Source organism: Acomys minous, assembly GCF_964271855.1.
Source record: "Acomys minous genome assembly, chromosome: 9".
Lineage (NCBI taxonomy): Eukaryota > Metazoa > Chordata > Mammalia > Rodentia > Muridae > Acomys > Acomys minous.
The window spans coordinates 80,593,994-80,611,482 of record NC_140490.1 but is presented as its reverse complement, the minus strand read 5'-3'; the positions used below and the strand labels follow the sequence as shown (position 1 = coordinate 80,611,482).

The following is a 17,489-nucleotide window of genomic DNA, read 5'->3' as shown; positions in this document are numbered from 1 at the left end:
TTTAAAAGATTTATTTATTTTTATTATGCATACATTGTTCTGACTGCATGTACACCTGCAGGCCAGAGGAGGGCATCAGATCACATTATAGATGGTTGTGAGCCACCATGTGTTTGCTGGGAATTGAACTCATGACCTTTAGAAGAGCAGGCAGAGCTCTTAACCATTGAGTCATCTCTCCAGCCCTCCTTTTACACTTTTATGTTATTGATCTACAGTTATTTTATTTGTGCATGAGTGTTTTGGTCTGCATATATGTCTGTGTATTATGTGTGTGCCTGGCCTCTAAAAAGGTCAGACGAGGGGATGGGTCCTCTGGAACTGGGGTTGTGGATGGTTGGGGGCCACCACAGCCATCTTTCTTTCTGACAGTTTCACTATGTTCACCGGACTGGCCTTTTTCCCCTCTCTGGGGATCAGAGGCCTCGCTGCCACCACACCACACATCTTCTGTTTGGTTGGTTTTTGGTTTTTTGAGACAGGGTCTCTCTGTGTAGCCTTGGCTGTCCTGGACTCACTTTGTAGACCAGGCTGGCCTCGAACTCACAGAGATCCGCCTGCCTCTGCCTCCCGAGTACTGGGGTTAAAGGTGTGCACCACACACCCGGCTTACCACACATTTTTTTTTAATGAACAACTGAGGCTGGGCTCTGAGCTCACAGCCCCCTTGAATGCCCATGAGCCCAGCACAGCAGGGGCCGTGTGTGCACCAACTCTCACCCTAGCACTGCAGAGCTGGAGGTCACCCTGGGCTACAGGAGCCCCTTGTACTGTGGGGGGGGGGGGCACCAGGGCCCCAGTACTGAAACAAAGCAAGGAAAAGAAGGCCCTGGCTAGTGTGGCCGGGACCTCTCTCCGAGAAGGGGCCTGTCTCCAGTGTGCTACTCCTGGATGCTGCCTGCTCTCAGACAAAGCTGCTTTGTGTGCCACTCAGCTCTGCGGGGAGGGACAGCCCCTTCAGCCCCAGAAGGGCCAGAAAGTCAAAGCCAAATGCTCCATGGCTTCCTCAGAGAGTGTTTGCACTAGGAATTCCAGTCAGCTGACCTGGCTGAGGGCCTAGCCTGTGTTTATAACTCAAAAAACAACAGCAGGTTGCTTTTGGCCTTTCCCTTCTTTTTCCCCCTTTCATACATTACATCCTGACTGCAGTTTCCCTCCCCTCCCCCAGCCTCCCTCCCCTCCCCCCAGTCTCCCTCCCCTCCCCCCAGTCTCCCTCCCCTCCCCCCAGCCTCCCTCCCCTCCCCCAGTCTCCCTTCCCCCTCCCCTCCCCCCAGCCTCCCTCCCCCATCCCCTCCCCCCAGTCTCCCTCCACCCCTCCCTCCCCCAGCCTCCCTCCCCCATCCCCTCCCCCCAGTCTCCCTCCACCCCTCCCTCCCCCAGCCTCCCTCCCCCATCCCCTCCCCCCAGTCTCCCTCCACCCCTCCCCTTCCCCTCAGATCCACCCCAACTCTGCCCCCCTTCAGAAGAAAGCAGGCCACCCAGGGGCATCAACAGACATAGCTGAATAGCAAGCCATGGTCAGACCAGGCACACACCACCGTCACCTGTCACCTCAAGGCTGGATCAGGCCCCCCAGTAGCAGGAAAGGGTCCCACGAACAGGCAAAAGTTTTATTTCACGTGCACTTGGTGGTTCTGCACGCATGTAAATGAGGGTGTCAGATCCTCTAGAACTGCACCTATGGACAGTTGTGAGCCGCCATGTTGGTGCCGGGAGTCGAACCTTGATCCTCTGGCGATCTGACCACTGAGCCACCTCTCCAGCCTTTTTCTTTTTCTTTTTTAGAGAGAGAGGGTCCCACTCTGTGGACCAAACTGATTTTTTGTTTTGTTTTGTTTTTTGAGACAGAATTATCTCTGCGTAGCCCTGGCTGTCCTAGACTCGATTTGTAGACCAGGCTGGCCTCAAACGCACAGTGATCCACCTGCCTCTGCCTTCCGAGTGCTGGGATTAAAGGCGTGCGCCACCACGCCTGGCTCACCAAACTGACTTTGAGCTCCCAGAAAACCTCCTGCCTCCTGAGCTCCTTCCGGGATTAGCATTGTACAGTGCCACCACGGTTTATTTATTTATTTATTTTTACTTTGCCACGTGAGCAAGTTTTTGTGTGGGTCTGTGAGTCCTTCCTTCTTGGACTGTTCCCACGACGGAATTACGAAATCCCACGGTCATTGTTTACCTGTTTGGTTTTCTCTGAGTATGTACGCGTGCACCCCAGAACGGAATTGTCAGATCCCTGGATCTGAAGTCACCAGTGGCTGCGAGCCACCACCTGCACGCTGGGAACCAAACAGGCTCCCCCACCACAGCTGCATGCTCTAACCACTGAGCCGTCTGTCTGTCCAGCACCTGTCTGTCCAGAGCACTCACTCTCACCATCGGCCCTTTGGTGTTGGGGCTTCGGGTCCCCTGGCTGGGCAGGGAGTCCAGGTTGCAGAGGCCACGGGGTCATCGACGGGACCCGCCCCTTCCCCATTGTTGTACCTCTGGATCGTGGGGCCCAAACGCTCCAGGCAGCGCCCTTTCCTACCCACTCACTGCTCTGAGGAACAGCAGGGCAGTCCCACGGCCGCCTGTCACCTGGCCCAGGGCTCTCTTCTCAGGCATCCCCCGTCTGCTCTCCCCCGGCCGCCAACCCTCCTGTGTCCTCTTCCCTCCCTGGGGCCGCCCCCCTGCCTTCCCACCTGGCATTCCTTCAGCCCTGATACCCCGCGGGGGTGCAGCTCCTGCCCTGGGGCCCCAAGTCGCCTCCTCCTTTTAGGCTCACAGGTCATGGCAACCCTGTCCAACTTGGCGGTGGCTGGCTCCCTCGCCCCCAGACACAGTCTCCTCCTGCTTGCCACGACACCTGCCTCGTCTTGGCCTTTATCCCCATTTCAGATCCGTTGTCGCAGAAGCTTGGTCTGGGACAGCTCCCGTCCCTGCTGTGCAGGGTTGAAAGGGGCCCGAGGGAGAGAGAGAGATGGTTAAGGCAGGAGCCGCGGATGTGGAAACCGCCCCGCAGACCCCGAGCCCCCCACCCACCCCCGGAGCAGCAGGACGCCCCCTCCCCGACCCCTGCTGAGACGTTCCGGGCCACAAAGAAAACCCAGACTTCGGTTGTGTTTTGTTTTGTTTGGAGACGTGTTAGCTCTGCGGCCCAAATAGGCATAGAAGTCATTGTGTATCCCGGAGTGGCCTAAAACTTACAGCAATTCTCCTGCCTCAGCTTGGGCTTCGGGGCGCGTGCTGCGTTGGCTCTAAGCAGGGTGCTGCTTAGTGTGAGGTTTTTAGGTTTTGGGTTTTTGTTTTGTTGTTGAGACAGGGTCTCACTATGTAGCCCTGGCTGGTCACAAACACGAAGGTCTGCCTGCTTCTGCGTCCTGAGTACGTGTTTATTGTTTAAATTGTTTTTACTTAAGTCTCTGTGTATATCTGGATGTGGGTCTGCATGTGAGGGCAAGTACACGCGAAGACCAGAGGCCCTGGGTCCCCTGGAAGCTGTAGTTACAGGACACAGGACTTAACTCCTGCCTTGAGTGTTCCACAAGGTCTTGTTGAGTAGCCCAGGCTAGCCTCATGGCTAGCCTCCTCTCTCTGTCTCCACAGTGCAAGGACTCTGTGTGCACCCCTGGCCTTGGCCCGTATTTTCCCAGGACCATCACACAAGGAAATATGGCTTACCATAGGGGCAGGGCGTGACACGGAAGGGGACCAGGTTGGGCGATGGGGGCAGAGAGAGCGGATGAGGTTACCAGGATCAAAGGCATTCTGCGCATGCGTGAAAGCCGGATGGTTTTACCCTGCAAGGTCAGGCATCAGCAGCAGGCAGCCGCAGGTGTCATGCCCGTATGGCAAGGCACGATGGCCTTCACCCTCCCTGCTGTCCTTTCCCGGCAGGGCCCTGCAGACATTCTTCCTGGAAGCCCCTCCCCATTTGATCTCCCCATCCATCCTCCTGGGGCTCAGACTGCAACTTGGCAGCCTTACGGTGAGCTGAGAGCAGGCCCCTGGGACAGTCAGGGAGGACACCCCGTGCTTCCTGCTTACCTGAATACCTCGTACTGAAAACGGACCATAATCATTTCTGTCTTTTTTTAATATCTGTTTATTATGTATACAGTGCTCTGTCTGCATGTACACCTGCAGGCCAGAAGAGAGCATCAGATCACATGGCTGTGAGCCACCATGTGGGTGCTGGGAATTGAACTCAGGACCTCTGGAAGAGCAGCCAGTGCCCTTAACCTCTGAGCCATCTCTGCAGCCCAATCATTTATTTCTTATGTCCTTATCCCTCTTTTTTTTCCCTTAAAGTTTTTGTTTGTGTTTGTTTTTCTTTTTTTTAATTTATTTATTGTATATGAGTTCTTTATCTGCAGAAGAGGGCATCAAATCACATTACAGATGGTTGTGAGCCACCATGTGGTTGCTGGGAATTGAACTCAGGACCTCTGGAGGAGCAGGCAGCGCTCTTAACCACTGAGCCATCTCTCCAGCCCCATTGTGTTTGTTTTTCAAGACAGGGTTTCTCTGTGTAGCCCTGGCTGTCCACCCCTTGTAGACCAGGCTATCCTTGAATTCACAGAGATCTGCCTGCCTCTTCAAGTGCTGGGATTAAGGCGTGCACCACCACAGCCAGGCTCCATGAATTTTTCAGTTTATGTTTTTACACAAGGAATAAAGCAGCAGTCCACACTCCTGCTATGGGGGCTGGAGAGATGGCTCGCTCAGTGGTTAGAGCACTGGCTGCTCTTACAGAGGACATGGGCTCAACTCCTCAACACCTGGTAACTCACAACCATCTGTAAATCCAGCGCCCTCTTCCGGCCTATGGGCACCAACATACATTCAGGCAAACACATACTAAATTTTTTCGAGCTAGGGTTTCTCTGTGTAGCCCTGGCTGTCCTGGACTCGCTTTGTAGACCAGGCTGGCCTCGAACTTACCGTGGTCCACTTGCTTCTGCCTCCCGAGTGCTGGGATTAAAGGCGTGCGCCACCTTTGCCTGGCTCATATTAAATTCTTAAAACAAAACCCTAAAATATCCCCAGTACAATAATTCCAAGTGGAGGTAGGATGGTGGTCACCTCTTGCATCTCTCCCTCCCTGAGGTGGCTGCTCCCCACCAGCAGGGGCTTTGGGAATGTCCCCTCTGTCCTCCCCTTGCTCTGTCTGCCTTCTATAGCTCCACTTGTGGCTAACTGAGATTTGTCAACCCCGAACATGGCTTCTGTGCTCAGCAGCTCACTCACCCTGGGAAAGGCCACGGGCTCAACAGAGACCAGAGGCCCCAACGTCGGCCTCTCACCTCTGGGGTTGGCCTTGTGAGGAGGAGGCTGAAGGCTGGGGCGTGGGAGACTGAACTGGCATGCGGCTTCCTGTGCCCTGCAACACCAGCCTGGGTGACACTGAGTGCAGAGAAATTCCCATCTGCCCCTCTGTTGCTGGAGAAGGTCGGACATGCAAGTAGACTCAGTGGGTAAGAGAACCCATCCCCCTGTCCTGTGAGACACGAACATTTTTGTTTGTTTTTGGTTTTTCAAGAAAGGGTTTCTCTGTGTAGCCTTGGCTGTCCTGGACTCCCCTTGTAGACCAGGCTGGCCTTGAACTCACTCGAACTCACAGTGATCCACCTGCCTCTGCCTCCCAAGTGCTGGGATTTAAAGGCGTGCGCCACCACTGCCCAGTTGCAACAGGAACATTAATCCACACTCCATGCCGAGAGAAAAAAGTTCAGATGTGCTAAACTGCACAGCTAGGAGCAGGAGCTCCTCCCCCCCACCCCCCCATTCACACCCTCCCCTCCCCCAGTGCCCCTCCCCCCTCCCTCCCACGTCCTTATCCTGAAGCAGGCTTTGCCTTGCGCTTTGCTCCCACGCGGCCTGTGTCACAGTCCAGGGCAAAGGGCGACTCTCGAGCCCGCAGCCCAGTCAAGCAAACGTGGCGCTTGCTGCGTCAACACTGCGCTTTGACACTCTCCGCTCCGCCTCCGGCCTCTGTAAGGTCTCCAACCCCTTAGCCCACTAGCTCTGCCCTCTTTTTTTAAAATTTTACTTACTTATTTATTTTTGGTTTTTCGAGACAGGTTTTCTCTATGTTATCTTGGCTGTCCTGGACTCTCCTTGGAGACCAGGCTGGCCTTGAACTCAGCGATCCGCCTGCCTCTGCCTCCCGAGTGCTGGGATTAAAGGCGCGCGCGCCACCACGCCCAGCTAACTCTGCCCTCTTTCTGGATCCAGAAAGGAATGCGTGTGCTGAAGGCCTGGACAGACCTGGGGCCACGCCAGCAGACGCAGGTGTGTACCCCCACCCCCGCCACCACCAGTCCCCCAGCTGTGCTGCCTCTGGGCCACGTGCTGGGGCCCACATTTTGGGCTTTAGAGCCCTTTCCACTATTGATCTTTGGGGTGAGACGTTTACTCACGGGGAGCACTGGGGGAGGGGCACAGCTGCTATCTAGGGTCTTCAGGTTTGGGCAGAAGTCCTGTTGAGACTGCTAAGAGCTCTCCTATTATTTCTGTATCCACAGTTTCAAATTAGTCAAGTACCTATTTTTATTTCTTTTAGTTAAAAGAAAAACAACAAAAAAACCAATAGCCAGGTGTGGTGGTGCACACCGTTAATCCCAGCGCTCGGGAGGCAGAGGCAGAAAAATCTCTGTGAGTTTGAGGCCAGCCTGGTCTACAAAGTGAGTCCAGGATAGCCAGGGCTACACAGAGAGACCCTATCTCAGAAAAACAAAATTTTTTTTCATACAATATAATTTTGTCATGTTTCCTCTTCCTCAGTTCTTCCCAGATTACCCCACCTTTCTAACCTCCCAACTTATTTATTTTATTTTATTTTTCTCTGTGTAGCCCTGGTTATCCTGGACTCACTTTGTAGACCAGGCTGGCCTCGAACTCACAGAGATCCGCCTGCCTCTGCCTCCCCGAGTGCTGGGATTAAAAGCGTGCACCTGGCTCTGATTTCTTTCTTCCTTTTTTTTTTTTTCCTTAATTTTAATTTGGGTTTTTCGAAGCTTTAGACCAGGGTGGCCTCGAACTCGCGGACCCGCCCGCCTCGGCATCCCGAGTGCCGGAGATCAAAGGCGTGGTCTGCAGCACAGTAAATTAAACAGAGAACCCATGGCAGGTCAAGTATCGCGAGATCTTCCCTCTGGGCCGTTGCAACGCTGCGGTCGTCCACCGCACAGCCTGTCGTGGAAGTCGCTCTATTCAGGCGTTCGCTCAAGACAGAACAAAGCTGGGGGGGAGGGGGGTGAAGTCCTTTCCGGAGTTCCGCGCAGGCGCACTGTGTGTTGGGAGGGGGCGGGGACATCTAGCTCGCCATCCGGCGCAGGCGTAGTGCTCGCCGGCCGGGAGCGTGCGTTCGTGGTTGCTTCTGAGCGGCAGCGGCGGCGGCGGCGGCGGCGACATGGACGACGAGGAGGAGACCTACCGGCTCTGGAAGATCCGCAAGACGATCATGCAGGTGAGCTGCGCGTGGGGAGGCTTTGGGCGAGCGCCGGGCTGCGGTTGCCTTCCCGCGGGGCCCAGTCCTCCCGCCTCGGCGTCCCCGGCTGGTGACCCGCGCTGGCCTCCAACTCTTGGCAATCCTCCTGCTTCAGCCTCCTCACCCCGGGTGTACTCAGGTTCGGGGACGGGAGACAGCGCCGCATGGGGCTCTCACATTAGGCAGCCGCTCCAGGGGCCCCAGCACGCACACGGCAGCTCACAACCTTGTTACCCCCGTTTCGGGGAATCTGAAGCCCTTTTCTGGGCTCGGGGGATACCAGACATACATAGGGTGAAAAACAATGTTTTATTTATTTATTTATGCTTTGGTTTTTCCAGACGGAGTCTCTCTGTGTAGCCTTCGCTGACCTAGACTCACTCTGTAGACTAGGCTGGCCTCGAATTCACAGAGACCTGTAGACTCAATTTTCCTTTTTTTTTTTTTTTTTTTTTTTTTTTGGATTTTAGAGACAGGGTCTCTCTGTGTAGCCCTGGCTGTCCTGGACTCACTTTGTAGACCAGGCTGGCCTCGAACTCACAGAGATTTTTTTGCCTCTGCCTCCCGAGCACTGGGATTAAAGGCCAGCGCCACCACTCCCGGCTTAGACTCAATTTTCTTAACCAATATATTTTATTAACAACTAGTGACCAAGCATACGTCCCTTATAACCCGACTAACCAAAACAGTAGGAAATGAGGATTAATGGACACAATAACAAAACCGTAAGGATATCAGTTCCGAGGAACGATTCTCTGGGCATGAGCCACAGGATTTCTTCTGCTGGAACCTGGGGTAACCAGAACCCAGAACTTCAGCAGGAGCCGGAGCTCTGAAGCCTCCCCTGGAGCGGTTCTCTCTAGGAACGTCTTGAAATGCAGCGATGAACAGCCAAATCTATCCCAAGTCTCCAAAAAGCCCCGCCTCCAGTTCTGGGCTCATTTTTAAAAAAGATATTTTATTTAATTTTAGTTTGTGTGTTCGTGTGTGGGTGTCAGATCTTGGAGTTACAGACATTTGTGAGCCGCCATGTGGGTGCTGGGAATTGAACCCTGGTCCTTTGGAAGAGCAGGCAGTGCTCTTAACTACTGAGCCATCTCTCCAGCCTCCACTGGACTCATTTATATATCTCCTCCCGGAGTCAATTCAGGGGATCTTTTCAGCTGGCAACAATTAAGCTCCTGCACGAGGTGGTTGCTTTTCTAATGAATTAACCTCACCTGTTCTCTCATGAGACCCTTCCGATCCTGCACTTGGAATCCTAAAAAACAGGTTTATTTCTCCTTCAGAGATCCGCCTGCCTCTGCCTCCCAAGTGCTGGGATTACAGGTGTGCACCACCACGCCCGGCTGAAAAATAATATTTTAAAGATAAAACGAGCCAGGCACTCAGGAGGCAGAGGCAGGCGGGTCGCTGTGAGTTCGAGGCCAGCCTGGTCTACATAGAGAGTTCCAGCATAGTCAGGGTTTTGTAGAGAGAAATAAAAGGCACAAATGTTAATTTGGTGGCTCACGACTTCAATCCCAAGACTCGGGTCAGCCGCTGAATTCAAGACTCGCACAGCCTATTTCAAAAGTTTGCGATCACTCCGTGTTACACACTGAGCCTCTGTCCCAAAAATAATAGTAAAAGAAATCTTGGTCGGGCAGGGAGGGGTTGGGGGTGGTGTAAGCTTGTAATCCCAGCTCTCCAGAGGCAGAGGTGGGTTGATCTCTGTGAGTTCAAGGCCAACCTGGTCTTACAAAACAAGTCCAGGACAGTCGGGGCTACACAGAGAAAAACCAAAAGAAGAAAAAAACCAAAGAAATCTTGGTGTTTAAGTTGAGCCCACAAGACCCCAGTGGTGAGAGAGCTGTGCAGAGTTTTGGGTTATGGTGCATTGGGTGGAGCCCAGGGTTGGTCCTGAGCCTGTTCCTCAGTCCTCACCCTAGGTCTTGCTCCAGTCTCCCTCATCAGGGCCCAAGACTGCACAGGAGCAAGGTGGCGTGTGGTCCCTGTGTTGGAGGGGTTGCCCTACGTGTGCAGTGAGGAAGGGGAGCTGAGGGAGGCAGGCTTGGCTGGGGGGTCTCTGTGGTCCCAGCCTACCCAGAGCCTGTGGTGGAGAGTGTAGTGGTGGCCCAGCCACGTGGCCTGCAGTAGTCAGGGTCAGCTCAGGGTCACTCCCCACTCTCCCCGCAGCCAGCCCTGTTCACTCCTGGTCTGGGCTGCTGAGTGCTGGGGACAGCTGCCTCTTTGTCTCTGCAGCTGTGTCACGACCGTGGCTACCTGGTGACCCAGGATGAGCTGGATCAAACACTTGAGGAGTTCAAGGCACAGTTTGGGGACAAGCCGAGCGAAGGCCGACCGAGGCGGACAGACCTCACCGTGCTGGTGGCCCACAATGATGACCCCACGGACCAGATGTTTGTGTTCTTCCCAGGTGAGGACCTGTCTCCGTGGCTGCTTTATTCTGGTGGCATCATCCAGACCTTGCTCAGGTGCCACCTCATGGCAGCTATAACAGCTCTCCCGCTTTATTATGATCTCACTGCTCTCTGCTCGCCCCGCGAGTGGGCCCCACCCTGGCCCAGTTTTGCCTGCAGGGTTGGGAACAACCTGTCTGCTTTTGCCTCTGCCCCACCCTGGGGAGTTTCCTTTTCCCTGTTCACCCATTGAGTCCAGCACAGCCCTCTGGCCCCCGACTCCTGTCTGCAGCAAAGCTCTCTGTCCCCCGACTGCTGTCTGCAGCACAGCCCTCTGTCCCCCGACTGCTGTCTGCAGCACAGCCCTCTGTCCCCCGACTGCTGTCTGCAGCACAGCTCTCTGTCCCCCGACTGCTGTCTGCAGCACAGCCCTCTGTCACCCGACTGCTGTCTGCAGCACAGCTCTCTGTCCCCCGACTGCTGTCTGCAGCACAGCTCTCTGTCCCCCGACTGCTGTCTGCAGCACAGCTCTCTGTCCCCCGACTGCTGTCTGCAGCACAGCTCTCTGTACCCCGACTGCTGTCTGCAGCACAGCTCTCTGTCCCCCGACTGCTGTCTGCAGCACAGCCCTCTGTCCCCCGACTGCTGTCTGCAGCACAGCTTTCTGTCCCCCAACTCTTGTCTACAGCACAGCCCTCTGTCCCCCGACTCTTGTCTACAGCACAGCTCCTGTCCGCAGTTTCTGTCTCAACAGCTCAATGGGGCTGGGGAGGGGGTTCCCTGTCCAGCTGCCTCCTGGTATCCCCAAACAGCCTGTCTCCTTTAAAACTTGGCTCTGCAGCCTGGGTTTTTAGTGTTAGGTTGGGAGTGCAGAGCGGGCTTGGTAGCATATGCCTGTGGTCCCAGCGGGGGGAGCAGGGACAGGCAAGGACAGCCAGGGCTGTGTAGACCAGTGATGCTCAGTGGTCCTAATTCTGTGTCTCCTCATGTTGTGGTGGCCCCTAACCTTAAAATTACTTTCCTTGCTACTTCATACCTGATTATAAATTTTAATGCAAATAGCTATGGTTTTCAAAGGGTCCCAGCACCGAAACCCCAGTTGAGAACTGCTGATCCAGAGATGCCCCGAGATCTCAGAAAGAAATAAAGAAAGTGGGTGTGTTGAGTCTGAGATCCAACAGTTTGCAAACCTGAGTGTGTGTGTGTGTCTGTGTGTGTGTGTGTGCGCGCGCGCGCGCGCACACCTGGGCCAGCTCCTGCAGGTCCATGTCCTGATGGTCCAGTGAGCCCCACTCTGTCTGGGGAGCCAAGGCTAGGCCCCTGTGCACACAGGCTGCCCGAGCTGGTGACACCATGTCCTCCCAACCTCAGAGCAGCTGAGGGTCTGCACCCCCTGTTCAGGAGGGGCCCCAGGGTCTGGGCACAGTGCGGCACTCCTGAGGCCGCTGGCCGTCCTGGTCTCCCCTGCAAGTAGAATCTGAGCACAGGCAGGGGCGGTGCTGCCTGCAGCTGTGGGTGCGAGGTGCCTGTGTGTCCGCAGAGGAGCCCAAGGTGGGCATCAAGACCATCAAGGTGTACTGCCAGCGCATGCAGGAGGAGAACATCACGCGGGCGCTGATTGTGGTGCAGCAGGGCATGACGCCCTCTGCCAAGCAGTCCCTGGTGGACATGGCCCCCAAGTACGTGCTGGAGCAGTTCCTGCAGCAGGAGCTCCTCATCAACATCACGGAGCACGAGGTGCGTCGGCAGGGGAGCCTGGGTGGCATTGCATGGCATGGCGGGGTGGGCTGGGGAGCAGGGTCATGGATGTTCCCAGCCTCGGGCTCTGCCTTTCATATGCTGTGGCAGAGTGGCTCCCCAGTTTTGGTGCCCTGGCGTTGAGCCTTCAGGTTGGTACTATGGGTAGCCTGAGTGTGTCCTCTGTCCTGCTCTTGATGGCTACATGGCAGTCTCTGTCTCCACAGCTGGTCCCCGAGCATGTGGTCATGACCAAGGAGGAGGTGACAGAGCTGCTGGCTCGATAGTATCCTTTACCTGCCTTCCCCATGCCACCCCTGAACACCACCCTAGTGCTGCCCACTGGTGCTTCCTTGACTGTTCCAGCAAGCTTCGGGAGAGCCAGCTGCCGAGGATCCAAGCTGGGGACCCTGTGGCACGGTACTTTGGAATCAAGCGAGGGCAGGTGAGAGGCTGTGACCATCTTCCCCTCTTCTGGCCTTCGGGATTCTTTTTTTGTTTTTGTTTTTTTGTTTTTTGAGACAGGGTTTCTCTGTGTAGCCCTGGCTGTCCTGGACTCACTTTATAGACCAGGCTGGCCTCGAACTCACAGCAATCCACCTGCCTCTGCCTCCCGAGTGCTGGGATTAAAGGTGTGCGCCACCACGCCCGGCCCCGTTCAGGATTCTTTTTTTTTTTTTTTTTTTGGTTTTTTCGAGACAGGGTCTCTCTGTGTAGCCTTGGCCATCCTGGACTCACTTTGTAGACTAGGCTGGCCTCGAACTCACAGCGATCCACCTACCTCTGCCTCCCGAGTGCTGGGATTAAAGGCGTGCGCCACCACGCCCGGCTCCGTTCAGGATTCTTGATTCCTAAAGCACCCTGCTTCCTCATCCGTGTCCCCCACTCCCCGCCTCTGGCCAGAGGACAGTGGTCCTTAGCCAGCCCTGCCTGCCCCACAGGTTGTGAAGATTATCCGACCCAGCGAGACGGCTGGCCGCTACATCACCTACCGCCTGGTGCAGTAGCTGCAGGTGAGGAGTTAATGCTATCCTTGGGTGACCCTTGCTGGCCACCGTACCCTGCTGCCTGTCCTTGACCCAGTAGAGAGCCCGGGCTGCCTTCTCCAGCCAGCACATGGCGCCACACCTTTCTAAAGTTTAGGAACTGTTGGGAGAGACATTTTGGCCACAGCCTGTGCACTTGCTGGATGGAAGGAGAGCACTGCGTCCTGCACGTTGTCCTCTGCGCATCATTGCAGCTCGCATGTGGGTGTGCACACACACATAAGGAGAGGGCCCCAAGAGGCCTCTTGAGTTCCAGGACATCGGGGTGCACTGGGGCTCCAAGAGAGCTGGGCTGTGTGGTGAGGTCTTAGAAAGCAAACAAAAAAACAGAGGAAGAAAGTCTTCTATTGTTGTCCCAGGTAAAATCCAAGCCCTCTGGAGGCCGAGGCAGAGGATTGCTGTGACTTCAAGGCAAGTTTGTGGACTTGAGCAAGCGCGGTCCAGGCCCAGCAAGCGTTCCAGTGTGAGGCTCTAAAAAACATTCAGAAGGAATCCAGAGCTGATGTCCTAGCGCTCGCCTGTAATCCCAGACCCAGGGAGGCGGAGGAGAGGCAGGAGGATTGCTGAGTCTGTCACGGAGAAACCTTGTCTGAGAAAACCTGAAGAAAAAAAAGGAACCCACACACGGCCTGGGACATGCGCAGGAGCCTCTGGGGCCGCCCGACCTGCCCTTCGCAGCTCACCGCTGTCCTCCTGCCCAGCTCTCTGCCTGGCTGAGGACCAGGCCCGAAGCCACTGCTCCCATGGACCAAAGAGTTCTGCCCTGGCCAGTGTCTCAGGGGACATAGCCTTGGGCACTGCCACTGTCCCACAATGCTCAGTCCTGCCTATGCCACCTGAGTGCTGGCCACACCCCAACTCCTTTATCGCCTGACGCCACTGGTCTTTCCAGGGCTCTCCATTCTTTCCAATTTTAGTTATGTGCTGCCGAAGCGAGCACGGGCTCTCCGTTCTTGTAGGACTCTGTTGAGAATTAAAAAGTATTTTGTGGAGATAAGTTACTGTGCTGATCCCAGAGCCCCATAGTGTGGCTGGGCTACGCATGATGGGTCCTGGAGGGCACTCCCACATATCCCCTGTGGCACCCAGTGGCTCCTGCGGGGGCAGCCAGAACCCTGCTGCTGTTTCCTCTGGACGGTGGAAGGCCAGCCTCTGTTGTGACACTGGGGAGGTTTGCGCAAGGCGAGCACTGCACCTTGGGCCACGCCCAGCTCTTTCTTTTCCACCGCTCACCTGGAGGCTGGAGTGATAGGGTGGCCTGGAAGCTGAGAGCCTCAGGCCTCAGCTGTGCTCTGCCCCAGGTACCTGTTCACAGCTGGCTACCAGCAGCTTTTGACACGGTCGCCACCAGTCTATCCCAGCTGTGCCCAAGTCCCCATCCTTTCTTAGACTCACAACTCAGTAGTGCTGAGTTTGCTCATATGATGCTTCATCCGCCATCTTGTCATCCCAGGACATGGCGTTGGCCGTCAGCCCCGGCCATTTCTGCCCCCCATCCTGTGTTTCACATCCACCACTGTCCCATACTAACGTCTGGGTCTCATGGAGCTGAGAGTCCCAAGGGCTCCGCCCATATCGCTGGAGCCTCGCTGTCCTGTCTGTGGCTGCGCGACACTCCAGTTCACAGCTGACCGCCCATACTATGCGCCTGCCCTTCCTTGGACACTGACTGGGCTGTTGGACCTGTTAGTGTATCCGTACCACACAGGAGTGGAGTCTTTGGTGGGACAGCCTCCCTGTGTGTGTAGCCCAGGCTGCCCTGAGACTTCACAGCCTCCTGTGTGCACCACCGCAAGTAGGTGAAGATGCTTGTTTTTGACAGCTTGTATGGGTGTGTAGGTCAGGATAACCTGTTAGCCCAGGCTAGCCCCCCCAAGGGCCTTCCTGGGTACTATCCGCCTCCAGGCTTGTCCGCAGGAGGCTCGCGTGGGGCTTCATGTGTCCTGTCTGCTGGAGATGAGAGCTGAGGCATTTTCTCTGCTTGGTACTCGCAGATATCCACCTGTCTCTGCCTCCCAGGGGCTGGGATCAAAGGCCTGTGCTGCCCCTCACAGCCTCTTCCCGTTTTGTGTCTGTATTCCCTGGAACTGAAGTTACAGATGGTTATGGGCTGCCGTGTGGGTGCTGGGACCTGCGCCAGCAGCGAGTGCCACCTCACTGTGTCCCTGCAGGGTCCACCTGCCTCCTGTGACCAGGTGGAGTCTGCAAGGCCAGCCTGAGATGCCGCTAATGGCTGACTCGTCCCCTCCTGGGGTGCTGTGGGCACCACAGACACATAGGGTGGAGTGGTTTCCACCCGTGACCGAGGCTCCTGGAGTTCCCTGTGGATCCTGTGGGAGGATGGGTCGCCTCTCTCTGGAGGGACAATAAAAGTCATCCAGCCCAGAGCTGCCCAATGTGGAAGTCCGTAGTCCCAGAGGCCTCCAGGGTCATTAGAAGGGACTTGAGGAAGGGATGGAGTTAATGTCGCCAATGCACCTGGGCTTGGGTATGGGGACAGTGGCATAGCCATGCAAAGACAGCTAACCAGGAGAGGTGACACTGAAGGTTCTCACAGCAATCTGGTCACCACCCTAGGCTGAGAGCCTAAAGCACGCTCTGCAAGTCATACAATAAAGAACAGCGAGCCCCTTGTGACGCTGGGGGTGGGGGTGTGGCTTGGTGGGGAGCATCCATCCAGAAGTGGGGAGCCCTGGGTTTCTAGCCCAGCGCCGCAGTCAGCATTCCTAGCCGCTGTGCCTCGGTGGCCTTTTCATGACCTGTACTGCTTCTGAGCCACTCGTCAAAGTTCTCGTGACTTCTCATAAGTCATGAACAGGGTGTGGCTCAGTGGCTTGGACATAGTGTGGAGGACGGCGTGTTTTACCCCCAAAGTGGTGGCGGCGGGGGTGCTGCCAGCTCTGATCCCAGCCTTGGGGAGGGAGGGGGCTCTGAGTTTCAGCCCACCCAGGGCTACACAGCAGACCTTGCCTAAAAATAAACTTTTAAAAAACCAAGTCCTACACACAGTAGGTCAAACACGTTTACAACCCCCGTTACTTCCTTTCTTGAACTCAGACTCCCAAGTCTGGGCCCTGGCCTGGGGCCAAGACATCTTGTTTACCAAGAACAGGGCCGCCTCTGAAGTGCTGACGGTGACTGTGACTGCATCTGTCCAGACCTTCTCTGAATCAGCCAGCCCTCAGGCATTTTATCTGTGCCTGTGGCTTGCTGCAGGCGCCTGGCTGACCCCTCAGCAGGAAGCCCCCGCACCAGGATCCCCCTCTGCCCCCCAGGAAGGAAGGTCCCTTCCTCTGTTGCTGGTATCAGGGTGGCAGATTCCTGTTGACTCCTGTGCCTGGAAGGGCAGGCTGCCGGCCCTTCTCCTCCCAGGGTCTCAGTGTAGCCTGGAGCTCCCTATGTAGCTGAAGAACACTTTGAATTTCTGCTCCTCCTGCCTCCACTGTGCAGGCATGACAGGCACGCAACAACAGATTTTAAATAAAGTTTGCAAACAACAACCAAAACAAAAAATTGGGCGGGGCTCTGGGTGTGGTGGCACACACCTTTAATCCCAGCACTCAGGAGGCAGGGGCAGGTGATCTCTGTGCGAGCCAGAGCCTGGTCTACAAAGTGAGTCTAGGCTACCCACGGCTACACAGAGAGACCTTGTCTAAAAACAAAACCCACAAAAAAACCCTAGCATGTTGTCACACACCTTTGATCTCAGCAGAGGCAGCTGGATCTGAGTTCGAGGCCAGCCTGGTCTACAGAGTGAGTTCCAGGACAGCCAGGGCTACACAGAGAGACCCTGTCTCGAAAACTAAGAACTAAAAATTAAAAATAAAATGAAGTTGGCAACCTGGGTATGATGGTACGCAGCTGTCATCCCAGCACTCGGGATGCTGAAACCGAAGGATACTGTGAGTGAAACCTGGCCTGGGCCACAGGCTAGCCCTCTAAACATAAAGAGAGGGCTCAGCATGTGAGGGGGCTTGCTGCCAGCCTCACCTCCATCCCCAGGCCCCACACAGTAGAAGGTGAGCACTGACTCCTGCAAGCTGTCCACTGCGTACACAGGAGCACACACAACAGATAAAACCAGGAGACAGAGACATACACCCTAGGTCACATAGCCAGGACATCACAGAAAGACCTAGAACCCTGGTCAAACTCCAGCACCTAAACTGCTACTATTACATCAAAGAATTAGTTGCAAGGCGTGGTGACACACACCTTTAATTCCAGCACTTGGGAGGCAGGCGGATCGCTGTGAGCTCGAGGCCAGCCTGGACTACAAAGTGAGTCCAGGACAGTCAAGGATACACAGAGAAACCCTGCCTTGAAAAACAAACAAAACAACAACAACAAAAAACAGAGTTCAAGGTCTTCTTCAGCCACACAGCAGTTTTGAGGCCAGTTTCTTCGGTCCTGTCTCAAAATGGGAAAAGTAAAATAAAAGTAGACCCATACACTCTCCTGGGTGACGCTGCCCTGAGTGACAGGGAACTGTTACGGAAAGGGTGTGTTCAGGATCGCCTAGCTCAGGACCTCCCCAGAGCTCCTGTCGCACAGTGGTCCCCATGGCCTGGGCCTGAGACCCCTCACTTGAACCAGATGTAGAAAACAGACCAAGGAGCCGGGTGTGATGGCGCACGCCTTTAATCCCAGCACTCGGGAGGCAGAGGCAGGCAGATTGCTGTGAGTTCAAGGCCAGCCTGGTCCACAAAGTGAATCCAGACCAGCCAAGGCTACACAGAGAGACCCTGTCTCAAAAAAACAAAAACAAAACCAAAACAAACAAAAAAAAAGAAAACAGACCAAGGAAGACGGGTTTGAGACATATGCCAG

At 55.3% G+C, this 17,489-nt stretch overlaps 1 protein-coding gene across 1 annotated transcript; it reads left to right on the top strand.

Moving 5' to 3' along the window:
• Positions 1–7,273: 7,273 nt before the first annotated feature.
• On the top strand, positions 7,274–13,656 carry POLR2E (RNA polymerase II, I and III subunit E). The gene is made up of 7 exons (XM_084795618.1): positions 7,274–7,453; positions 9,719–9,893; positions 11,417–11,613; positions 11,841–11,899; positions 11,980–12,058; positions 12,555–12,626; positions 13,019–13,656. The coding sequence occupies exons 1-6, from the start codon at positions 7,397–7,399 to the stop codon at positions 12,618–12,620; spliced, it is 633 nt and encodes a 210-aa protein (XP_084651744.1). The 5' UTR covers positions 7,274–7,396; the 3' UTR covers positions 12,621–12,626; positions 13,019–13,656.
• The last annotated feature ends 3,833 nt before the right edge of the window (positions 13,657–17,489 follow it).